At 38.8% G+C, this 27280-nt stretch overlaps 2 protein-coding genes across 2 annotated transcripts in view; one reads left to right on the forward strand and one right to left on the reverse strand.

The window, feature by feature from the left end:
* GABRB1 (gamma-aminobutyric acid type A receptor subunit beta1) overlaps positions 1-27280 on the forward strand; it is a 379682-nt gene that overhangs the window by 295081 nt on the left and 57321 nt on the right. The gene's annotated exons all lie outside the window — the stretch shown is intronic.
* On the reverse strand, positions 24756-25592 carry LOC112836013 (small ribosomal subunit protein eS6-like). The gene has a single exon (XM_073891613.1). The coding sequence runs from the start codon at positions 25551-25553 to the stop codon at positions 24804-24806; it is 750 nt and encodes a 249-aa protein (XP_073747714.1). The 5' UTR covers positions 25554-25592; the 3' UTR covers positions 24756-24803.

Here is a 27280-nt window from a genome sequence, read left to right on the forward strand (position 1 = left end):
GATTGCCCAACACGCATTTCTGCAGCTGTTTCTTAGTTAAAATTTATGGACCCTGTTGTTGTTGAATATCATTAGAAACTCCACATTTTTTAGGGTGTTTGTAGAGCATAATGATGAGAATTGTGTGATGTTTAATGGAAAGATGTTAAATTTTGTGATGTGGAACCATGTAATTTTTTTCTAATAAAAAAGTGAACATCTACATTACTAAAAAAAAAAAAAAAAAAAGTTGAAGTCCAAAATGGAACAGAGGAAAGAACATGTATTTTGTGTTTTTTGTTTGTTTGTTGGTTGGTTGGTTTTTTTCAAGAACTGGTATTTTGGATCTGTTACTAATTCTCAGACCCTAGGGAGTTGTGATATATTTCTCTCATCAAGATTATGACAATATGTCAGAATATATTTACACATACACACAACTTAGAGACCTCTCACATATAGTGGTCTTTGCTTCTGTTAGTTGTTAATTCATTTTAGAACTACTTTCTGACTTTGTGCCTATGAAAATGCTAAGGATGGAAGATAATAACCTATACTTTTCAGAGTACAAGACACTCATTTGCAAGATGACTTCAATATGCTTTATTGGTCTCAGCTAACTTAATGCTTGAAAAACTATATACTTCATTTGATTAAAAGAACATCACATCAGTCTTATTTTCTCATTATTTAAAATATTTTCCTCTGGGGATTAGATTACATATACATAATGAGGCTAAAGGTATTCATTAGTGAATATATATCTAACTCTATTCAAGACTGGATTTTCAATATACATTTCCTCAAGTCATTTAAATTTATGTGTACAATTTTAGTATAGCTGGCTTTAATTTATTACGAAGATAACAAGCCCTACCAGCCAACTCCTCTGTAGCATGGTAGAAAAGGAGTGGTGTAAGAACCAAACTTCTCTGGATTTGATCCCAGATTTATGACCTGTGCAGTTCCTCATTACACCACATTGTGCCTCATTTGCTTCACCTGTAAAATAGGGACAATAATACTTATCTCATGAGGTTGCTTTAAGGAAATTTCTACCACATATAAGCACTCAATAAGTGCCTTCTTGACATCACAATAATAATATGATATCAGGATAGTAGCCTCCAGAAAGAGCAAAAACTGCCACCTGACAAGTTTTGACTGTATTGTAGTATTCATGCCATCCAGATCCAGAAAAATAATCACACTTTTTAATATATTCAGAGTGCTATGAACCCTGATGATGTGATGATAACAAATCAGCTCTGAGCTCCTTGTCATCTCATAGCTTGTAAATTGAAATATTTCATGATCTTGGCCAATGAGGGCAGTTAACTTCCACATGATTTAAGAGAAGAAAATAATGGTTCCTTCTGTGCTGGTTTTGACTAAAAGGTGACAGAGAATTCCTTCAATAATGATTTGTTGAGTGAATGAATAAATGAAATGGAATGAGATAAAAGTTTCTTTGCATATTTTAGGAAATGCATAGAAATTAGAGATTATGCTGGTTTTGCAAACTTAGAGCTCTGTGGAAAAATCAGTGAGTGCTGGGCTAGGTTTTGCAGTCATTCATTTACTCAACAGATATGGTGCCCTACCACGTTGCTACTCTATTAAGTGCCATGATGGTCAAAAAAAGAATCACATCTATAGGTCTCTGCCCTTGTCAGACAGGAAAATCATGAACCAGGTAATCACAGGATTATTCCAAAGCCAGCCAAATAGAGTAGCCCCCCTCATCTAATTCTCATCTAATCCTTCCATTTTAGGCCAAGCATGTCTATTATGTTTCCCCAACAAAACAATATCCAACCCAGCCAAACCAAAAGCCAAAATAAATCATTGACTTTGTTGCTAATGTCACCAAATAATTTTGTCTTTTAAGATACTGTTTTCTTCTGATTCTGAGCATATAGATACATTCTAATTAGCCTATTGTCTGACTAATATTTTGATAGTCACAGTTTTTTGGTTTATGCATTTGAATTTGCTTATTTTGGATATTTTGCTTATTTCCTCAGAGCAATGCAGGTTTAATAAGAAAGTATAGAAGTCTCAGAGATCTTTCATGGTACACTTCTAAATCCAGTTGCTTTCCAATGTGTTTTAATTAAGCAAAGACTACTAAAAATATAAAAATGTAATAATGAATTCCATCAAAGATCCTTCTATTCAGTATTTTCTCTGACAATAGGGTCAAGCCACATTTTGGGGGGAATGAATCCTAAGTGGTTCCTTTGATATTTCTGTCACAAGTACATAATAATTGCTAACTTATTTTTCAGATGAATCAAGATCAATATGTAAGTAATTTAAGTTAATGGTTTGGAAGTCTTCTTGATGTAAATGCCTTGAATTTATCTTCTAATATATAAAAAATATTCCTTTTCCCAACTTGATAGACTAAGTGGTATAGAAGAAAAGACACCAGGTCTGTCAATTAACTTTGCTTCCTTACAGTAAAATGGGAACAATCATATCTATCTTGCAATATCACGGGGCCTGATCCAGAGCAGGCATCACTTTCTGTTTTCACTTTCATTAGTAATACATATACATGGTTTAAGAATTCAATAGTTTTCCAAGATCTGTTATAAAAACAGCAGTTCTCTGTCCCCATCTACACACTGCCTCCCTCCCTTTCCATTAACCAGCAGTAACTGATTTCAACCCTTTTAGTCTTTTTATTTTCCTTCACATTTCTAAATAACATCACTTGAACTATTAATTCTTGGTTTCTCACTTTTATACATACCTTTTTATACACTCCCATATCCCCCCACCAGCATTTTTACACACCTTTTCCCTTCATCTCCCTGATATTAATACCTAATGATCAACCCATATTTGCTATTATTAAAATATTGAGGGGCACCTGGGTGGCTCAGTCAGTTGGGCATCTACCTTCTGCTCAAGTCATGATCCCAGGGTCCTGGGATTGACCTCTGCATCAGGCTCTCTGCTCAGAGGGGAGCCTGCTTCTCCCTCTCCCTCTGTCATTCCCCCCCGCCCTGCCCCACTTGTGCTCTCTGGCCCTATCTCTCTGTTAAATAAATGAATGAAGGAATGAAGGAATGAATGAATAGATAGATAGATAGATAGATAGATAGATAGATAGATAGATAGATAAAGTCTTTTAAAAATATATTGAAATACTTCTTATAGGTAGAAAAATAGCTGCTGCTCTGAAACTACCAAGACCCACCTCTACTCTATTAGCCTGGCCTCACCCAGAGACCATCCCCCCACCCCCCAGATAATCTCCTCCTACAATCCAACAAGGAAGGGAGTGATGCCTGGCACAGTGGGTTCCTTCAGCATTACCCAGTGTCTACTATACCTCAATTTTGTGGTCCATACCACACCAAGTGGTAAATATTTAATATTTTTAATATATAATTCCTGGTTGTAATTAAATTTTTAATTATGCTGATATTTAGTGTTCACATTATTGCAATTCTATGAACATTATTCACAGCTGAACTATTTAGTAGACTATGCCCAAACTTACTCTCCTGTACTACTTAGCTTCTTTTCCATTATTAAATCATCTGCAAATTCTTTGTTTTAGGTGTACATCTCTTCTCAAACACACAAGTGATCTATCAAATTAATCTTCCTAGGGACATCTTTCCTCGAACTCTGTGTTCTCTTGCTTGCATCTGAACTAATTGCTCTTCAGACCTGCCTGCACCATTACCATCTTAGGATCTTCTCTCCCATCATCCTAGGGATTTTTATTTTTTGGTCTATCTTTAGTATGGAAGCCTGTTTCCTGAATTCCACATCATCTTTTTCCTTAATTTACATCCTGGTGGAGTTTTCCCCTGTAGCTTCCTGAGAGTAGCTGAGGGAAGACTAACTTTGAGACTTTGTGTGTCTGACAATGCCTTTGTTCTCTCCTGACAACTGATTGACTTTTTTATGTATATAGACTCCTAGGTAAGATATCAATTTCCTTTGTATTTATGAAGGCAATATTCTAGTATCTAACTTCCGATATTCTATTAAGAAGGTCAATGCTATTCTAATTCTTGAATCTTTATATATGGACAGATTTCTCCTTTGCAACGTTTTAGGATATTTCTTTTGTTTCCTAATATTCTAAATTTCATAATGATGAGGCTTATGATGAAGTCGTGTGATCATGGTAAAGGTCAGATTGGACTCTAATCAGGAAACACCTATAATGCCATATGGTTGGAATCATAAATGTCTTAGTCTCTTTGGGCTGCTTTAACAAAATACCATAGATTGGGTAGCTTATCAACAGCAGAAATTGATTTCTCACAGTTGTAGAAGTGGAGTCCAAGATCATAGGACCAGATGATTTGATGTTTAGTGAGGACCTACTTCCTGGTTCATGTTGATGGTCATGTTCTCACATGGCAAAGGGGGCAAGGGAGCTCCCTGGGACCTTCTATAAGGGCACTGAGCCCATTCATGAGAGCAGAGCTAATCATCAAAATCACCTCCCAAAGGCTCCACCTTCTAATACCAGCACACTGAGCATTAGGATTTCAACAAATGGATGAGGATGGGGGGAGACACACTAACATTCAGCCTATAGCGTTATGACAAACAGGCTTTTCAAATTGGCTTTTTTCACTTACTAACATTCATGTAAAGTTCTTCCATGTCTTTTCATGGCTTGATAGCTCATTACTTTTCAGCATTGAATAATATTCCATTTATGCTATTTACATATTGAAGGACATCTTGGTTTCTTCCATGTTTTAGCAATTACAAATAAAACCACTAAACATTCATGTGCAAGTTTTTGTTTGGACTTAAGTTTTATACTCATTTTGGTAAATACCAAAGAGCACAACTCCTGGATGGTATGGTAAGAGTATGTTTAGTTTTGTAAGAAGCTGCCAAACTGTCTTCCAAAGTGGCTGTATCATTTTGCATTCCCACCAGCAATGAATGAGAGTTCCTCCGCTCCACATCCTTGCTAGAATTTGGTAATGTCAGTGTTTTGGATTTTAGCCATTCCAGTAGATGTGTAATGCTAACTCGTTGTCATTTTATTTTGCAATTCCCTAATGATTTATGATGTTAGGCATCTTTTCATATACCTATTTCCCACCAGTATTTCTTCTTTGGTGAGGTGTCTATGCAGATCTTTTGCCTACTTTTTATTTGGGTTGTCATCTTAGTGTTCAATTTTTAAGAGTTTTATCTATTTTAAATACCAATCCTTTTTCAGATATGTGTTATTCACCACTTTATTTTTAAAATGTTTTAATAACAATGCATTTACATAGTTAAAAAATAAAAACAAAATTAAAAGGTAAATATTGGGAAGTCTCACCCTACATAGACTCCCTTCCAAATTCACCCCTTTTCACCATTTGTATTAGGTTCTTATTTATCTTTCTAGTCTCTTTATGCAAATACAAGCATATACAAGTATATAGTTTTATTTTTCCCATTTCTTAACAAGATTCACATTCCATATGTCATTCCACACTTTGCTTTTCCAATTAACAATATATCTTGGGCATCCCTCCATACCAATCATAGAGATCTTCCTCATTGTTTTTATACAACTACATCATGTTCCATTGTGGGGATGTACCATAGTTAAATTAAGGATTTCCCTGTAGCTAGACATTTATCACCCTGATTTTCAAAGGTAGCTGGTGCTCAGAAACTGCCGAGATTTTCTGAAGAGTCTCCATAATGAAAATGGAATGCTTCTTAGCTTTTCCCCATTGCCAGCTTAGATTCTGGTTTGCTTAAATGTGCTAAGACAGTTTCCACTTGACCATCTGCTTTCTAGCTTCCAGACTTTCTTCTGTTCAACACTTAGTAGCATAGCAGTATCATCTTCAAACTCAAGGGATACATCCTTGATTGTCTAGGTGTATGTGAATAAGTTTATTCTTATTTTATATATTTCCGCTGTACTTTTTCAGACTTTGATCATATCCTTTCAGAATGAAGAGACTCCATTTTCACAAATGAAAATAACCTCAGAATCAGAAGGTGGGAGATGAAATCGTTTACTTTTTTAGAGACTAAAGCAGAGAAACAGTATGGTCTAAAGACTTCCTGGGGTCATTCAGTAAGCCAATAAATTGCTTTCTATGGCTTTTGCCTCCCTATCTGTGGCTATAACTATTACAGGTGCCATTTCTTTCCCTGGATTCCAACTCGGTAGGCCTAATTACTGTTTTCCTAATTTACAGAAATTGTTAGCACCGTTAGTGCAGATATATCAAGGGCCCTGAGGGAGTAGTAATTCTCCTGCTGTACATTTAAATTGATATAGTCATTTGGTTCATCAACTGTGTAAGTCACAAGATGGACCTCTCCTGAGAAGTTGTAGAACAGCAGTTGAGTTTGGGCCCTGCAGTCAGATGGACCCCACAGCTATTCCACTTTCTTGTTATGTCACCTTAAACAAGTTACTTAACTCCTCTAAACCCGTGCTTCCCCATCTATAAAATAATGTGCTCCTCATAGGTTTGTGTGAAGATTAAATGCATGTAAAGCAACTAGTACAGGGCCTGGCACATAATCAGCGTGCAGTGAATGTGTCTATCATTAACTAGCACGTAGCAAACTACTTGGCACCTAGTAGGCATTCAATAAATAAGTTTTGAATGAATATTTGAATGGATGAATGAACACTTCCTTTTAGCAAAAATACTGAATTTGATTAAGGTGTGTAAAAGGTTCTGCTCATCAGTTCTAGAGTGTAATTCTCCTCCTCCTCTTCCCACTCAAGCAATTCTCCATCACCTGCTGGGTGTCCTCCAATCAACTCAATTCTCACACTACCTGGAGATAATGCCAGATCCCACAGGTGAAGGGCTCAGTCCCACAAGACTGTGCCCCAACCCAATTCACAGGCCAGTCACCTGCACTTCTAATTAGCCAGCTATAGATAGGAGGTGCCAATGATACCCTGCCCCTTGAGTTTGACTAATTTGCTAGAGTAGCTCACAGAACTCAGAGAAATATTTTGCTTACTAGATGACTAGTTTATTATGAAAGGATATAACTCAGAAACAGCCAGATGGAAGAGATGCATAGGGCAAGGTCCAAGAAAAGGGCATAGAGGTTTAATGCCCTCAGAATGTGCCACTCTCCCTCAATCTCCACCTGTTCACCAATCCAGAAGCTCTCTGGACCCCATCCTTTTGTGTTTTTATGGAGTCTTCATTACATAGGTATGACTGATTAAATCATTGGCCACTAGTGATCAATTTAACTGCTAGCCCCTCTCCCCTGACTAGAGGTTAAGGAGGTAGGAGAAAAAGTTCCAACCCTCTAATCACATAATTGGCTACACTGGCAGCAAGCTCCCAACCTTAGGTGCTTTCCCAAAGTCACCTCATTCACATAAACCTAGTAGTGGTGGAAAGGGGCTTGTTATGAATAACAAGACACCCATCTCACCTTTATGGCTCTGAAGCATTTTGGGAACTGAGGACAAAGGACCAAATATTATGACAAAAGATGTTCCCATTGTTCTTATCTCTCAGGAATTCCAAGGGTTTGGGGAGCTGTGAGCCAGTAACTTTGAACAAAGACCAAATACACATGAGAAATATCACAGGCTAGCTGTCCAGCTGATCTATAAACCACCATCTGGCTTTGAAATTGACAATTACTCATTAAATGAATCTTCCAATAAAGGAATGAGCAAATAGATATGACTCACCCACATTAATTTTCAGGATGCAAACAAACCAAAAAAAAAAATTTAAGAAAATTATTGCATGCGTACATGTATTTAGGAAAGTCAGTTTGCTATTATAAGAATATCCTCTGTTCCTCAATTTTTGGTCTCCAAATATTCTTCCAAGGTGGAAATTGTAGGCAAAGATCTCTTGACTGACCATGGCCAATCAGGGACTCACTCAATCTTGTCTTCAGTGCCTCTCTAGCAGCATTTGTACTAAAGACAAAAGAAGAAATGGGGAAATAGTATGCTTAGGAGTTGAAAGTATTTGTCATAAGTAAGATAGCTTTTGTGCTCCTTGTGTGGTGAGGGTGCTGGTTTGATTTGGCAGGAGAGAGTAGGTCCTAAACCTTTATAAAAAGGCGTTGGGAAATGTCAATTTAGCTTTTAAAAAAAAAAAGGAAACTTTTTTTAGGGGTGCCTGGGTGGTTCAGTTGGTTAAGCGGCTGCCTTGGGCTCAGGTCATGATCTCAGAGTTCTGAGATGGAGCCCCACATGGGGTCCCCTGCTCAGTGGGGAGTCTGCTTCTTCCTCTCCCTCTGCCACTCCCCCTGCTTGTGCTCTCTTGCTCGCACTCTCTCTCTCAAATGAATAAATAAAATCTTTAAAAAAAAAAAAGAAAGAAAACTGGTTTTTTATCCAAAAAGTTTCCATCATGTAATGTCACCCAGGAAAAAAGGAACCATTCAAAATAATTGACATTTATTTGTTGTTGCTCTGTGGATAAAAATCTGATAAAATCAAATTTAAAATATTGTTTCATTGGTCTTTTTGATGCCCCAAAGAGAAATGATAACAGCAGGTCCCATTTTTGCCTAGTTCCACACTACGTGACATACATTATGCCCAATTCCACCAATATCCTTCAGGGTCATCAATTTATTGTTATTCCTGTTTTACAAATGGAGAAATGAAGACCCAACATAAAAAAATGTGCCAGTGGTCACTGTAATGCTGAGCCAAAGGCAGAATACCAACTGTGCTCTTTCAGATTCCAAAATTCATGTTTCTCAATACCTTTTTCTCTTGTAATGAGGTGCTTTTCCTAGCAATCGTAATGAAATATCTTCATAAGCAATGAAATAATGTTAGACCCATCATGTGACACTTGTCACACAGAATTTCCTAAACCAACTCAACATACACAAAAAGACTGAGAAGTTTGGGCATAGGAGTTTGGGAGTTGTCCGAAGCAATGGTGGAAAAGGAAACAGAGATTAGAAAAGAATTATTAAAAAAAAAAAAAAGTAGTAAAGAGAAGAGTTTCTGTGACCAGTGGTCAGCTGATTCTAAATATCCATTTTTACATATGGTAAATATTGGTCACTTTTTGAATACTCAGCATTTCTGTCTTATATACCCACCCCCACTCACCCCCCACATCCTGTAAGGCAGAGCCTTTCTCTAGTATATCAAAACTGAAAATCCCTGATACTCGTTTTCCCAGCCCCCCTTGCATCTGGACATGAGACAGACCTAGGTTCTACCATTGATTCACATATGTTGCAAATATCAAATCAGAAGTTTATGACATAAAGAGGAAAGGAGAACAGAGAATCCGCTATGACCAGAATGGCCTCATAACAGCAGCTGCTAGAATGGTTCTAGTGGCCTCATCTGGTCTCCAGCCACGATGTTGTTAATGATAGAAGCAATGTCCTGGGCAATAGCAGTGGGGTCTCATGGGACCAGTTGTATGGCATCTCTTTTGGCAATGCTTCCTGGCTTTGCAAACTCAGAGCCTGGCTCTCTGATACTCAGGCAATCTATGAGCCTCCTAACATCTTTTAATAACCTTGTCAATTCTATGGCCCACAACTAAGAATCATCACTGAAACAATATATAAATAATAGCAATAATGATCATTACAACTAGCATATTTTGAGAGTCTATGATGTGGTAAAATATTCTGATAAATGCTTTAAAAACATTTTATTCATTAAATTCACACTGCAACCCAGTTATTTCCATTTTACAAAAGAGGATACTGAGAGGTTAAATGGTGTGCTCAAAGACATATTGGTAGAAAATGGCAAAGCCAAAATTTGAACCCATCATTGTGATTCCAAAACTATACACTCAACCACTAAATGAGTATATAATTTAGGGGTAGTTTGTACTCATAATTTTTAGGTTGTAAGTGTCTATAGGTAATTGTATTAGTCAATGTTCTCCAGAGAAGCAGAATAGGATGTGTGTATATGTATATATAGAGCAATTCATTTTAAGGAGTTGGTTTACAAAATTTTGAGGGCTGGCAAGTCTGAAATCTGCAGGACAGGCCAGCAGGTCAGAGACCCAGGGAAGAATTAATGTTGCAGCTGAAGTCCAGAGGCAGCCTGGAGGCAGAACTCTCTCTGTAGGTGTATATATCCAAATTCCCTCTTCTTATAAGGACATCAGTCATAATGGATTAGGATCCACACTAATGACTTCATTTTAGCTTAATTACCTCTGTTAAGACCCTATCTCTGCACGTGGCCCGTCCCATTCTGAGGTACTGGGGGTTAGGACTACAACATATGAATTTTGGAGGGAGCATAATTCAGCCCATAACAGTAGTAAATTCAGTGCAACATTTTGGATAACATTGAATATAAACGTAGCCTCAGGGATTTTCTGAGTTTAAGTGATACATCTTACGGTTTGTTTATGGGTCCCCTCAGTTTTTAAAAGACCAGTCCTGCCCACAACCACCATCAAAATGCTAACCTTAATATAATTAGCAACCAAGGTCTCCTATGTTTTAATTAAGTAGCTTAGGGATATTGATGCCCAGCTACATGGGAATTTTATATTGTGTTTTCCCCAAGACATACCAGAACTAGCTGCACTACAGTTTCCCAATACTTCTTAAACCCATTGGGAGAATCAAATGAAACAAACTGCATTATGACACAGTGAAACAGCTACTCAAAATATTCTTGTTTTTCAAGGACTGATCGCTTTTAGTTATAATCTCATAGTTCTTGCAAAGGCTTCAAACCTTAGGGGGATTGGACGGCATTGTGAAGGCTGAAGTCACCTCTTAGCAATGAACACCGTGATAGGAATATTTGTCATTTTTTTTCATCTGGAGACTTTCTATTCAATGGTTGCAAGTGAAGGTCTAAGTGTTTGGAAAATCCACCTTAACTCTTCCTTGTTATTTAATAGCAGTGAAACCTTTTTGCATTTATACTTTTGTACTTTTCCAAGTGCTTGCATATGCATTAGTTCACTTCATCTCAATGGTCCTTGATTGGCCGAAAAGTTAAGTCCGCCTTCCCAATGTGCCTAACGATCTTAGAGAGCAATGTATGAGCTGAAAAACATGACCCAAAGTGAGGAAATTGCTCTGAAATCATTCTGTAAAATCAAGGCACCATTTTTACATGAATTCAAATAGTGAAGCTACTGAGTTAAATCCTTAAGGGAATTGTGGGGATTATACAAAGATTTTTAATCCTTTACTGTTTATTTTGTTTTTAATACGGTTTTCTGTAGGGCTAGCCCTTACGTCCAATTTTACCTTAATAAAAATTTTAGACAAAAACATGCCCCTATTCCCATTTTGCTTTTCTGCTAATAGCCAAACCCTCAGATTCCCTTTTAAAGAAAAACTGAGGGTAATCTGTGGTCAAAAGATCCTAAACTGAAAATACTTGCTGTAATTAGATAGGGCTTGAATATTCCTCCCTCCACAAAGCAGATGGTGATTTCTTTTTTAAAGAAAATAGTGATCTGTGTTTCTGCCTGTGTGCCTTCTGCATCAGACATGAATTAAAAATGAATTTCTATTTTGTTTCACTCCGGGAGCCTGTTACATTGACCAACGTTGTTGGGGGGAGGGAGAGAATCACCTAATTTGTCCAAATATAATCACACGATGTACAACAAAGACATTGGCTGTTTCAACTCTCTGCAGGCGAGCTTTAAAAAAAAAAAAAATGAACAGACGCAGCCTAATCTTGAGAATCCTCTTGTTATTCTGCTGGTGGAGTCTGTAGCTACGGAGACATCTGTGATGTAGGATAAGGAAGATCATTTTCTGAAATCCAGAGAGTACAGAAAGTAGAAAGATCATTTTTTGGATTTAAAACCTAAGGAATAACCTTATTCTTTGCCCATATGTTTTTTAAATGATTGCGGGAACACTGCAATTCAGAGTTGATTTTTTCCCCATTTATTTGGTGTCAGAAAATAAAAATGGAATCCAACCTCTTAAAATATGTAAGAAAATAGCTAATTTCATACAAGTGTGAAAGGTACTGCCTGTGCTGATAATATATAACATGCCTCTAATCCTGGCTTCTAATTATGGTGCGCGGCCATGTTTCTGTTGGGGTGGGTGTTTAGATAAAAACCTTGCTTCAAAGATACCTTCTGCTATTGATTTGATTATACAGTTCTATGGAGCAAATCACAATGCCTTTACAGTTAGTCCTACAAATAATATCTTTCCTATTTTAATATAAAATGTCTATCATTACAATGGGGAGTCTAATTTATTTCTATAGAATCTGATTTTGATCAATCAAAACTATTCTTCAAATACTATATGTGTTATTACATGCAAAGTAATATGGAGCACTGAGTCAAGAATCCATACAATTAAGACCCAGAAGTAAATTAACACGAAGTACCCTGGCAATTCAAGCTTTGATGAGATAGGAAATAATAATAATAATACCAATTTTTATTAAGTGCTAGCTATGCACCAGACACTGTAGTAAATGTTTTGTGCATGTTAACTCATTTACTTCTCACAACACTTTGAGAATAAGTATTATCATTTCTATTTTATAAATGAGAAAATGAAATCACAGAAATGATAAGTAACTTGACAAAGATCAAAAGCTAATGCATATAGGAGCCAGAATTCAAATCTAATTAATTTGGCTATAGACCCTGGGCCAATAACTATTATATAATGTAGACACTTGAGAAGCTAGTGAAAAGGCAAAATGGTACATTCAATGGTTCATTGTGTCTGTAAGATTAAAATAAAACAGAATAAAATAAGGAGGTCAAGATAACTCCAATGATTTTTTTTTTTTTGGCCTTAATATCCAAAGAAATTTTTCCTGGGGACTTAAATGAAAACATGCCTATGAAAATATCTTATAGACTGATAGTAGACTAGTCAAAGGAACAATGGTAAAAAGTATTCCAGATTCAGGCAGAAACAACAGATATGTAAAGGACTTGTGGCAAAAAGAAACATGGGTTTTTGAGACACTAAAGCTGAAGCCAGTGTCTGGAGTCAGAGTGAGGAGAACCTGAGGGAGAAGTCAGAGAAGAAAGGGAGCACTCCACTAAGGGCTTTGTGAGCTGTGTGAAAGGTCTTGATCTGTGACCCAAGAGAAACGAGAAAGTGTTAAGGGAATTGAAGGGGGAGGGCAGGTGGGAGACACACGAACAGATGTGTCACCTGGCTTCCATCTCTATAAAACAGAGAACAGTCTGGAGAGGTACATAATGGAAATGACTAGACCAGTTTAGAAAATATTGCAGTAACATTACCCAAAAATCATGAAAACAGTGGTATTAGTGGACATGGGGAAAACTGAACTGATTCAAGAGATACTCCAGTGTTGAAAGTTTTTAAATGATGACAAATTAGATACTGAAGACAGGGAAGAAGATGTCAAAGATGACTCTTAAATATCTGACTAGTGCAACTGTGGATGATAGGTTTAGATGAGGGGATCAAGAGGTCATGTTGAAGATATTGAACTTGAAGTAGCTCTAGTCATCAACTGAAGTTGTCAAGTTCACAGTGAGACTATGGGTCTGAAGCTCAAAGCACAGGTCTAGGCTGGACATACATTCAGAAGTTACCAATGTAGAGATAGTTGTAAAAGCCAACAGCGTGGATGACTTGTCTAGGGAGAAAATGAGTGAAAAAAGAGGAAGGCCTAGGATCTAGCCTTGAGAGAACATAAGCCTTCAAAGAATTATAAAACAGAACTTCCAGATAAGTGGGGGCCTGACTAAGAGAAAATGTTGTCAGGGAGGCCCATGTAGTAGAGTTTCAAGAAGGACAACAGAGTCACATGCTGCCGACAGGTCAAGTAAAATGAGGACTGAAAAACTGATTACAGCAAAGTGGGAGTCATGGCCATATTGGCATAAACAGTTTGGGAGTGATGGGACTGAAGTCAGACTGGAGTAGGGTAAGTGGGTAGTGAAGAAACGCAGGCACTGTGGACAACTCTATAGAAAGTTGGCTATGAAGTAGGAAGAGGGATTAAAGTGGTAGCAAGAGAGATATAATGAGATGAAGGAAATGACCTCAGCCATAAAATTCAAATCTCTAATGACAGTACCTCAGAATCTGCCCACATTTCTAGACTATTAAACACACACAGAATTGTAGTATTTGAACATTTTCAAAGGAATGAATAGTTTATAATTGGCCATAAATTTTTATAGGTCATAAGAGAGTTATTTTTCTTTCTGTAGTGATCCATTAACCTGGCCACAATTTTAACTACAAGAAGCCCTATCCATCTAGATACTCAGAGAACAAAACAGGGTTCATATAGGAGTTTAGGTTATTGTCCATCTGTTGCACAGGACGTAAAAGGAAGACCCTTTCCCTTAAGGCATCAAAGATGTAGTTATTAAAAGTCCTTAGGCATCAAATATTCATCATCATTTTTATTAAATATTTGTTAAACACGCACTGCTTACCAGCTCTTGTGTCAGATGTTGAAAATATAAAGGTGACTAAGACATAATCCCTGAGGTTAAGATGTTTATCAAATAACAGGAAAGGTACACGTAGACAGATAGCACTGGGACATTATAAAATGCCACAAAAAGATATGCACAAAATGCTGCATAGAAGAGGTATATGAAACACCAGATTGAACAAAGAAGGTATGTGTCTAAACGTGTGTGTGTGTGTGCGCATGCGTGTGTGTGTGTGTGTGTGTGTGTGTGTGTGTGTGTGTGTGTGTGTAGGTCCCCAGGTTACCAATATAGGATAGAAATAGAATGAATAATAGGTCCCTACAGACACACACAAACACACCCCTGGGGCTCAGTCATGAAATATTTCATGAAGACAGAAACCCCTGAACTGAGTTTTAAATAATAGTAATAGTTTGCATTCATTGAGAAATTATAATGTGCCAGGTAAAGTAGTAAGCAGTTTACATCTTAATCAAGTTATTATTAAACCCATTATAAAGATAAAGAAATGGAGGCAGCAAGAGTTTAAGTAGCTTCTTCATGGAAGTGCAATGTCGTTAATGAGTGTCAGAGTTGGGAGTCAAACCCAGTTCTCCCCCAGAGCCTGTCTTCTGGACTACCATGTTATATACCATACACCATGGACCACCATATACCATGAGAGATAATTAGAAGTTAGCCAAGCTTTGTGCATGTTAGTAATTGGGGCAGGAAGGGCACATCCCAGGCCTGAAAATCAGTCCATCTTATTTTTCCTTGTTTTCTAATCTCACTCTGGTTACAGGATGTTTTATCCCAGGGTTAAAAAGAGGAAGCATGGCCACTTTCTCAGGTCATTTTTAGGATATCAGTAAACAGAAAGAGGCTTATTATAATATAGTCTATGCTTCGGATCCCCAGGTTACCAATACAGAATAGAAATAAAATGAGTAACAGGTTCTGTCCATTTTAAAGTAAAATGTAGTAAAGATGAACTGGGGGATAATTTTCTATTTAGGTTAATAAGCCCATCTTGAAAAAAAATGGCTCACAGAAACGCAGTCCTGAAGTTAGGCTCCATCAGACCACCTGGTAGTCATGGCACTTAGGGCACCATAGGTGATTAATTCCACTCTAGGCTGTAAAGAATAAGCAGAAGATCATAAAAGAGAAGCAGTGTTCACCTTGACAGGATCAGACAGACATTAGGATCAATCATAGCTAGCTTCCAGAACAATGAATCAGAACAGAAGGAAATTTTGTCTTATGAACCAGGGGCCCCAGCAACAGTACTGAGATCGAGGGAGCAAAGAGGCTAATTGACTTCTCACCAATGATACTCTTATCTAATCACTGGAGATAAAGATGGTCTAAAATCACACAGTATGAACTTCAAGCATCAGGAAAGCAACATAACAAATGATTTATCCTTAGAACCTACAATGAGCTGGTATTTATGTTCCCCCAAATTCGTATTTGAAATCTAATCCCCAATGTGATAGTATTTGGAGGTGGAGCCTTAGGGAGGTGATTAGGTCATCAGAGCCAAGACCTCATGAATGAAATTAGTGTCCTTATAAAAGAGACCCCAGAGAGTTCCCTTGCCCCTTTTGCCATGAGACTTACCAGCAAGAAGATGGCCGTCTATGAAGAAGGAAGCAGGCTTTCACCAGACACCAAATCTGCTAGCACCTTGGCCTTGGACTTCCCAGCCTCCAGAACTGTGAGAAATAAATTTCTCTTGTTTATAAGCCCCCCCAGTCTATGGTGTCCTGTTACAGCAGTCTGAATGGACTAAGACAGGACCTCAACCAACAAAAGGAGGGGCTAGAAGGAGCTGGTATTGCTATAGATTATTTTGAGAATTTTGGTGTAAGGATTTGGGGGGAGACTACCTTTCTATGAACTGGGAGGTCACTAAGGAGATAGTAGAAAAGTAGCTGCAGGAATATGTGTAGGAGAAGGCTTCCAAACTGTTCAGTTTATTTGATGAGTTTTTTTCATGTTGCCAAGCTCCTAGCCTTCTTGTAATAACGAAAACAAATTACAAAATGAAGAAACAGGAGAAGTAGATGTAGAGGTGGAAGTGGATCAAAGAGGAAGATGAATAAGAAGAAGAAAAGGAGAAGATTGAAATGGAGGAGAAGTCAGAGGAAGAAGGAGAAAGGGAGAGAAAGGTGATAGGCAAGAAAGTTATGTAAAATGATAAAGGCGGAGAGGAAATTTAAGGGTCAAATTCAAGCATAAAATTAAGGCTAAGATAAAAGATAATAAAATAAAATAAAATAAAATTTTAGCCTAAAAAACATAATGTTAATTAAGGTAAACCTAAAGAACAGCAGAAAAGAAAAGAAAAAAAACCTAAAACAAGTGAGATTTAAAAAATTTAAAACATGAAAATAAGAGGGATAAAAGATTAAAGATAAAAGCACGATAAATAAAAAACATGAAAGCACTAGAACCAGTGAGATAAAAAGCTGGAAACATGAAAGTCGGGGGGATAAGAGATAAAAGCTAAAACAAGAAAATCCAAGTTAAAAGCAACACTTAGAAGTTGAGCATAAAATTCTTTTAAAAAACTGTTTAAAATTCATTCTTTCCTTAAAATAGAATGGAAAGAAGGAATTTGAGATAGAAAGTGAAGACAAGGGAAAAACAGGAATCCTAAAGAATTAAGCAGAACAAACTAAAATAGAAATAGGGAAAATTTAAGTAGTCAACAAGCACCATGGCAACAAGAAATTCTAACATGATGTTGAAATGCTGATTTGTACCCCAGCATATGTTCTTGATGCAATAAGGAAACAAAAACAATAGGCCAAAGAGGAGAAAGAGATGAGCTCCTAGTAAGCCATACTCTGAAAACGTACCTTTGGTTCCTGTCCATCCTCTACCTCTCTGGTCCTCATCTGGAAAAACAACACTACTGTGCTCTAATCCCAGCTCAACCTCCACAATTGCTTACAATAAGAAAACAAACAAAATCTCCACAGCTTAGGTACAATGAGCCCTAGGCAAAGATACAGAGTTTATTTTTTTTAATTTGTTTGCTTGTCCTTTCAATAGGTTCCTACAGTTTAATCTATTATTCATTCATTAGTTAATTACCACTTAGTTTGAATTCATTTAATTCTACGATTTCCAGGATAACTTTCTTTTTAAAAGGAAGTCCATTGGAGAGGTATTTTGGATAGGGATTTTCTCTTCCTACCCTGTGTTTTTGTAATTGGCAACACCAGGAAGATTCATGTTAGATGTCATCCCTTTGCTCCATCCCAACCCCACCACACTCCCCATCTCCCTCCACCTTTGTCCACCCTGCTCTGTGCTCTGGGAGGTTGACTTTAATGGACTGTGTCCATGGGCCTGCTTACCCACAGCTTTCTGGTTAATTTTACCAGTGAGAAACAGGGGCAGAATATCAGAGAATAAGAGTAGAGTGAGATCAAGGTATTTATTCCTGGGTTTCCCTCACTGACATGGACTGACTCCATCTCCTTATCAAGGCCATAGCTCCTGCCTGATGGCCTTCTCCTGCAGCTACTCCCTCTAAATTGTGAGCACAGATAATCTGCTCTCTCCTCCAGTCCTCCAGTCCTGGGAGTGGTTGGTATCTAACTCCCTGGCAGTCACTAGCCCAGGGACACATAGCCGTCCCTTGTTGGTTTCTCCTAGCCCTGTCGTCAGGGTTGTAAATAGCCCTTTTATTAACTCCTCAACATTGAGGGTGCCATCTGTTTCCTGCTGGGATCCTGAATGACACAGTAGGTTAAAGCATGTCAGAGGCAAATTTAAGTTTGGCATTCTCCACCCTAATATGCAGTACCCTCATACTGCCCAAAGGCTGTCTACAGATCCCCATTTTGACATACCTCCAGGGTTCATAAAGCCATTGTTATCTAGAATGTGTCTGACTTCCTTTTCCATCCAAACTTATCTATAGTGAGCCATTTTCCCAAGATGCAGATCTCTTTGGTGTGCATGGAGGTAAATGCCCATAACTAATCTCTACCAGAAAATGAATTGTCTCTCACACAATGTAGGACAGTGTTTCCTAATGGCCCTCAAATTACATTGACATGAATTATTGCAAAAAACAAATCTTAACTAGCATCTCTTCCTCCAGTTTTGTCCTCTACCCATGTATTCTAAGTACTGCAACCAGATTAATTTCTCTATAAAGACATTCTCATTATGCTACCCACTGATTTTAAAAGCCTCAATTGCTTCTCATTGTCCATGGGATAAATTCAACTATTTAAGATCTGAAGTCTGACTCCAAGTGGTGGATAAGTCTAGCATTAGGAGAATAGCACAAGGTGGAAAGGGGAAACAATCTCAATATCACCCCCACTTTCCAAAAATACTTTCTTCTTGTATTCTTCAATAACAGAAGAATAACATCATGTGGCAATGGTAGACTTCTCTAGGAAATAACAACTCATAATTTTTCTTTGACTTTAGTTTCTGTGATGATGGAAAGTTGCAAGGATTACTCTGCCATGCAACAATAGTACTGTGATTTATGCTTCACAATTTACTTAACTGATTTCATGTGCTATTAAGCTTCCATTTCTGTTGTTTTTTAGACTATTAAAATGTTTTCTGAGATTTTGTGACATGAACTTGTAGCACTGTAAGTAGGTCATCATCTGAGGTGTCAAGGTCATGTGGTGTCTTCCAGTCCCGATGCTGCATAAAGTCTTCCTTCAGCAAAACCTGGACATACCCACCATGGACATTCTGACTTCCTTCTAAGCTTTATTATTCCCTTATGTGAAATGTCTTTTATCCTCCTCTCTGCTTATCCAAAAACTGCTGCCAAATACTGCTGCCACATGTCATGTGCTAAATAATTAGTAGGCGTTTCCATTATTATTACCCTGCCACTCAAAACTCATTTCAAGCACTATTCTGTAGAGACCTTATTGTTTACCAGTGAATGTATCATATGCTTCTTTATAGCATGTGTCTCTTAATATAGTTCAGGTCTCCCTGATTAGACTGTAAGCACCTTTAGGAAGCTATCATATCTTTGTACCCACATTAACACATCATCCTAGGAATTGAAAGAAAATAGAAGAAAAATAGCATATAGTTTAAGTCAAAGCTTACTTTACCTACCAAAGGCAATTCTGAGGAAGCAGACCTCTCAACCTGACAGAAAAGGGAAACTTTACTGTTCTTTTATGCTCTCATACAAATCTTAAATTATCCCAAAAAGGAGAGTGTTCATACTTGACCTTCTACCTGACCAGGGTCAATAATTGCAGGAGAAGTCTAATCAGACAATTGTTAAATGTTCCCTAGAACTCCTTTCATGGGCTCTTCTTTCTGACAAATCTTTTCACTGTCCCATTGGGCAGCTCTTTGCAGTCCCCAACCCATCTTCATACTTGATTTCCTCAGTCATGTCGCTGTGTACTAGGTTAGACACAGACTAGGTTGCAAGAACAAATAAACCCCGCAATTTACTGACTCAGAGAAGACCGTTGCTTTTCTCTTGTGTGACAGTCCAGAGGTAGATGGGTAGTCCAGGATGAGTGAGTGGCTCCGCTCCAAAAGGATGTCCAAAGACCCAGGTTCCTCTCATCTTTTGGCTATGCCATCCCCTAAGCAGTTGCCCTTGTCCACATGGTCAAGGCTGGCTGATCATATCCACATTCTAGCTCACAGAAAGTAAGCAAAAGGAAGTGGAGAGCAACCAAATTCCTTTGAGCAGTTTCTGTCCCACCAGGTAAGGTTATTTTCTTAAATAGGACCCTAAAGCCCTAGATCATCAGCCATAATTATATATTGCACTGGGGAGGTAGGCAGTGCTCTGGCAGTGCTTCAAGCCCCATGTCATACTACTATCACCACCCAGACCCAGAGGCTCTTTTATGTTGACCTCCAAAAATGTGCCCCATGATTAACATCTCATCTCTAGCTTGTGTGTATATGCAGCCTAAATGTGAGTTAATAAATAAATATTCTGTAACTGAATCAAGAACTGCCATGCTTCCTTTCTCCAGTCTCCTGGTCCTGTACCTAACTAATATTGTCTACACCCCAGCACCCATGTGCTCAGGCCTAACACTCTAAGCCAGCAGTTCTTCAACTGGGGCACTTTTGCAGGAAACATTTGGAAATGTCTGGAGACATTTGTGGTTGCCATAACTGAAGAGGGCTTCAAGTACTACTAGCATCCAGGGGTGTTGCTAAACATCCCACTGCACATAGAAGGATAGCCTTCTATGACAAAAAGTATCCAGTACAAAACAGAATATTAGCAAGGTTGAAAAACCATTCTCTAGGTAGTTCTCTTTCCTCTCAGAAATCTTAACAGGGAGCCAAGCTCAAGTTCTCAGCACAGTAGATTCTTGTAATTGGCGCTGTGCTTTTTATCCAAGCTTTGGCCTGCTTTTCTCACCATACATTGCTTCAGACCCTTGATCTAGGTTCTTACAAAAGCTAATAGTTTCAGTAGTCTATGACCACTGACGTTATTTAATTTGGTCTTTTTTAGTGAAATAAAATTTTATTATCTTTTAGGGAATGTTAAAAATGTGTTCTCAATTCTAACAAAGAGTGAATATAGGCAGGTAGCTTAGTGGGAAGAGCACAAGCCTGGGGACCAGGTTCTTGATCTTGTTCGGCTCCTAACTAGCTGTGTGATCATGAGCAAATTATAGTCCTTCTAAGCTGTAGTTTTCCCTTTCGGTGAAATGAACAGTGGGACTCATTTATTCTTGTTGTGTCTAGTCCCCAGTTGTAATAATTACCTCTTCACTTCTCTTTTTTTTTATTTACACACACACATTTCTGCAAAAGAAGTGATTTCCTCAGTTAAATTTATATTGCCTAAAATTAAACCAGGAGTGGCTTACAATAACCATTATTAAGTCAACAGGCAAATCTATCCATATCCTCATCTAATTCTTTTTTCTAATTTCAAACTTACCATTCCTCAATTGTGTGAGCTCAGTCAAGTCTTAATCTCTCTGGGCCTTAGTTTCCACTTGGCAAAGTGAGAGTTAATTTCCAGATTCCCTTCCAGTTCTGATATACTGTGCCTACCCAGAACCTTCTCTGGCCTAATCTTACACCATCTTAAGCCCGTGTGATGATTGGTGTCATGAAAATATAATAACACCCACAAGTGAAGACATCAGTATTCCATAAAGTGGCGGTAGGAAAAATGTTTATAATAATGACTGGCCATGAACATGCAAAAAAAAAAAAAAAAGTGGTTGTTTTGTGACTTCATCTTTGCAGTGTTTTCCATTTTTTTACTGTATTTTACAGCTCAAACTAAAAGAGCCAAAAATCAAGTTTAAATATAGACATACCATAAAGATGCTTCTCTTCAATTTCCTAAGTAATTTGCCCAACCTGATTTTCTATATTATTTTTAAAAAAAAGACACACATTAAATTTTATTTTTGTCCTCAAACTTTACAAAGAATGAAAAGTCTGTTTAGAATCTGGTAAACAAATCTTTCTGCATCCTGGCATTTTGCATTTAGTTTTAGGATATATCATGGGAACATTGACAGGATTAGAATAATGATCAAGCAAAGTTTAAAGTGCTAAAATGAAAGTTCATGATGAAAGAGACTTCACAATATTTGTGACATCCGGGTTTCCAGGAAGTTGCCGTGTACACCAGGTGATGTGCAGATGGGTTCTGTTGTCCAATGTAGGCAACAATCTGGAACATTAGAGATGGAGAACAGTGCCTAGCTGCTTGTCTTCCCAGGGTCTCCCTTCCAGGAGAAGCAAGTAGTTGCCTCTAAACTCTGGGATTTGACATCCCAGGGACGCCACCAAGATGCTTGTGAGTGGATCACAACTAGTGGACAGGAATGAGTTCTCAGGTGTTCTCCTAAGGAGTAGACATCTTTCTTCACAGTCTATTGACTGAATTAAATTCACTGTGGGAAGAAATCGAGGCTCTCACTTTAACAATCTGCTTAGGTGACAGGTTAACTGAACAGTCAGGACTTGTCAGATACAAACAGGAAGAATTTTTGTTTTTTTCCAATCGTGGCTCCCAGGGTGCTAATGAATCTTTCTTATCTTTGCAAATATGCAAAAGTTCCATATCTTTGCAACCACTTTCAGTTATTTACTCCCCCCGCCAAAAAAATACCCTCAAAAAACAAAAAGCTCAGTCCTGTTTAAAATCCCAGTGTCTTCCTCCCCACCACTCCTCCCTGCCCCGCAGTTCACGGCACTGCAACAGGAAGGAGAGGGGTAAGGTCTGCTCTGTCATCTTGCCTTCCTCTCTGAGACTAGATATTGGGAGAAGGAATGTGCATACAGGAAGAAAAGCACATTTGCTTAATAGCCAAGTGATTGTCAGGTGTTGAAGCTTCTCCAGCTAACTTAGTCTGACCAAACATGTCCTTATACAGCAGGCACCAAAAGACTGCCTCTCTCTTTGGGAATTGGAATGAGCTCTGGGGAGGTGTGGGGCTTCCTGATTACACAGTTCCCTAATATGAAAATAAACAGCTATCACCACCAACTACCACCCTATCCCTCCCACTTCCCCACCCCCATACACACACTCATGCCCTGATCCTATAACTTGAGCCACTGGAAACTTAATCTTGCCAAAAGGTGGAAGGCGAGTGCTCCTCCACTGCCCCGCATAATACCTCACATCCTTTTCCCTGTAGGGACAGGGACATATCAGAAAGTCTGTGCCTAAGTAAACAATCACTGGAGGAATGAGCTGCAGTGTCCCTTTCTAGCAGGCATTCCCAATCTTTAAATGGTTTGCCCTTTTACTCCCCGCAAAGAGGTGAAGACACAGCCGTAACATTCTCTATTAGCTGATAACTCACACCCTGGCAATTTTCTCAATCTGTTCTTGCCTCTTTTACTTTCTCTCTCTCCATACCCCCTTTTCTCTCTTCTTTCTTCCATTCTTTTTACTTGGGCTGGTGGGAATGGTGATTCAAATGACAGTGCCTGCTGCCTCTCAGTCCACCCAGGAAGGGACATGTAATGTAGTCCCACCTGTTTGTGATGATCTTCAGAATGTGGGGTATCTTGTACCTCTTTTGCCCCTGTTTTTTGATTCCACCTACCACCTACCAATTTGGGGACAAAGGGAAAGTCATACCTGCATGAGTTTCACTCTCACATCACCAAGTGACCTGCATATCACGGACTCAATGACAGAGAGCAGTACCTCCATCTACATATAAAAATGACAGTGAAGAGACATACCTGGGCTCAAGATCCAGCTTTGCCTCTTAACACTGTGTTGTCGTGGCAGATTGCTCAATTGAGGCTCGAGTTCCTCATCTCTAAATAGGAACGGTATCAACCTTGTGGAGCTTTGAACTGTGACTTGTAAAAGTGCTCAATAAGACACAATATTTCCATCAGATTGACAAGCAGCATTGTGACAACAATGTGAAAGACACAGTGAGTAAGGCTTGGTGTCTGACATGAAGGAGTTCACAATCTAATACAGAAACTGACACATAAAGACATTACTATGCTAAAATGTGGCAAGTTCAAGGAAAGATACATCTGAAATGCTTATGGGGTCAGAAGGAACTAGGGGAACCGTGAGACAAAGGGGCTAGGAAGATCTCAGTTTTAATTGCCTTCTATTCATGCTGTCGGCAAGAGAGGGATTCCTGCTCTAGGGTTATGGGCTGGCTGAACATGTAACCCCTGACAGTGGACAGAACACACCAACAGCAGTTTATTAGTCACATCGGGGAGGAGGCTTATACTCAGGAACAGAGCGAATGATCAGGGGCTATGTGAGGCAGGCTTTGTACTATAAAGAGGGGCAGGTGCCCCCTGGTTCCCACAATGGCAGGGTAGGTATGACTGGCTTATTTGTATAACTCCACAGACTGGCAGAGAACTGAAACCCATTATTCAGGGTAAGCAGGACCTGTGCCTCATGATAAGGTGAGTTGGAAATCTAGGGGACCTTATCCACAGTTGCAGAGTAGAGAGGGAAACTTGCAGGTCATTGAAGGCCCTCCTAATTTCACCAGACATCAAGGTAGCCCATAGTGTTGAGCTCTACTGTTACATCTTACAACACAGCCTCCTGCAGCAAACATCATCTGAACTTGGCCTAAAAAATTAACCATAAGTTATATGAGTGACTGGCATGGGTTGGGGTTATGGCATTCCAGGTGAAGGAAATTCCACTGCCAAAAGTTAATTTCTTCCCTGTACAACATATGTAAGATCGGTACACATTTAATGTTGTTGAGGCATAAACTGTGAAGCAGAACATGGCAGAATTCCTTCAGGAACAGACAGAAGTTGAACATAAAGAACCTTGAGGCCAGGGAAGGAGCTTAGACAATACTCTAATATGCTAATGTTAAAAGAATTCTTCTAAAAAGGGTTAGAAGTCCATAATTGGAAGAAGGGTTATTTTTTTTTTTTTTTTGATGTCTGATCGTATTTATTTGTCACTCATAGAAAATCTCATTTTTGACTGGACTCAGACTTAGAGGTAGAAGCTCTCAGAGAGGACAGCCTCCGTCTCTTGGCGATCTGTTCCTGGCGTTTTTCTTTGGCCTCCTTCATTCTCTTGGCCAAAAGTTTAGCATATTCTGCAGCCTCTTCCTTATTTTTCTTAGTGCGCTGCTTCTTCAAAGCAATACGCCGCCATTTGTGCTGGAGGACTCGTGGAGTAACAAGACGCTGAATCTTAGGCGCTTTGGTTCTAGGTTTCTTCCCTTCTTTGTTTAGGGGCTTTCTCACAACATACTGGCGGACATCATCTTCTTTAGAGAGATTGAAAAGTTTGCGGATTCTGCTGGCTCTTTTGGGCCCCAGGCGACGAGGCACAGTAGTATCAGTGAGTCCAGGAATATCCTTCTCCCCTTTTTTTACAGTGACCAAGTTGAGAACGCTGAGATTGGCATCCACAATGCAACCCCGAACGGATTTGCGCTTTCTCTCTCCAGTCCGCCTTGGTCTATAGCAGGAATGCCCCTTACTCAGCAGCAGGCGGACACGACCATGGGTCAAGACACCCTGCTTTATGGGGAAGCCCTGTTTGTCATTGCCACCACTGATTCGGACCACATAACCCTTCCATTCTTCACCCAGAGCATCAGCAGCAACTTCTGTGGCCATACGCTTCTCATAAAAGGTACGAAGTTTGCGTTCATCGTCCACTTCAATGAGTTTCTGGCAGCCAGTAGCTGGGAAAGAGATGTTCAGCTTCATCCTGAAGCAGCCTACCGCCTCCGAGGCGCCACGAAAAAGAGGCCAAGAAGGGTTATTTTTTAAAAAGTTATACTAATTTCTTTACCACATGACACTTTAATATCCACCAATATACATTTGTAAATCTCCAAGACAGTGTACCTTACTGCACAATCTTCTTGAACCTGAGGACATTAGTCTTTTAGGGATTTTTTTCTAGAGCACCAATTAACTGTTCCGAAGAACAAAATTTAAAAAATTACTGTTATAGGTAATGAGGGATCATTAAAAGATTCAAGCTGGCAGTGACATTGTCATATTTGTATTTTAAATTAAACACTCTGATAGATGTGTAGAAGATGAATTTGAAAGGATAAAAATCTGAGTATTTTGTGATCCCAGCCAGGAGGCTGTGGAAGCAATCCAGAAAAGCAATCATGAATAGAAATAAGATAATAAGGACAAGAAAAAGGGAAATTTGAAAGAAGCTTTTATTATTAAATGAGGTATGTGTATCAGTGGTAAATCTAGGTCAGAAATACACACCAAGGGGTGCCTGGGTGGCTCAGATGGTTAAGCGTCTGCCTTCAGCTCAGGTTGTGATCCCAGGGTCCTGGGATCAAGCCCCGCATCGGGCTCCCTGCTTGGCGGGGAACCTGCTTCTCCCTTTCCCTCTACTGTTCCCCCTGCTTGTGCTCTCTCGCTCTCTCTATCAAATAAATAAATAAAATCTTTAAAAAAAAAAAAAAAAGAAATACACACCAAAATCTCAATTACTTACCATAATAAAGGTTTCTACCCTGTTTATATTACATGTCTATCATTAAGTTGATACAGGGAAGGGGTTCTGCTCCATAGACTCACTCAGGGACCCAGTTGATGAAGTTTCTATAATCATATAACAGCACCATCTGGAAAAGAGAGCTTCTTGGGTCATTATAAAAAGGAAAAAAGGGCGCCTGGGTGGCTCAGTCATTAAGCGTCTGCCTTCGGCTCAGGTCATGATCCCAGGGTCCTGGGATCGAGTCCCACATCGGGCTCCCTGCTCCGCGGGAAGCCTGCTTCTCCCTCTCCCACTCCCCCTGCTTGTGTTCCTGCTCTCGCTATCTCTCTCTGTCAAATAAATAAAATCTTAAAAAAAAAAGAAAGAAATACAACTTTAAAAAAAAAAAAGGAAAAAAACATGGAGTTTCAGACACTGGCTTTGGCTTTCAGTAACACCTGTCACTTTGGCTACAGCCAACTGATTAGAATCAGTCACAAGGCTCAGACTAATTGTAAGGGGTCTAGGACATGGGATTGTCCATGTGTCTAGGAATGGGCTGAAAACCAAGTATTGGTAATACCATTCACAGTAAGGAGGAAGAAAGATTCGAGGATGCCTCCCATTAGTAACAAGAAAAATGAGAGTGCCACGAACTGGGAGCATGAGCGTACTAGAATTGAGAGATGAATGTTAAGGAAATGAGATAGATGATAACTCCCATTTTGAGCATTTTGAGTTTTATGTGCTGAGGGAGTTTTCATTTGAGGATGACAAGGAGATTGTTGAAAATGTAAAATCTAACTCTGAAAGGAGAGTTATATACTGGAAATAAGATTTAAGAATCATCATCAATAGGTGAAGCCAAGAGAGGAAGTACTATCCAAGGAGAGTAAGATGTTCCCCAAGGATCATCAGAGTTTTGATTCAAGAGAAAGCCTGAAGAAAAGGAGAATAAACTGTCAAAGGCCAACAAGGAGAAAAT

Source organism: Callorhinus ursinus, unplaced genomic scaffold, assembly GCF_003265705.2.
Source record: "Callorhinus ursinus isolate GAN/ISIS: 27379988/994484 unplaced genomic scaffold, GSC_fseal_2.0 scaffold4, whole genome shotgun sequence".
NCBI lineage: Eukaryota > Metazoa > Chordata > Mammalia > Carnivora > Otariidae > Callorhinus > Callorhinus ursinus.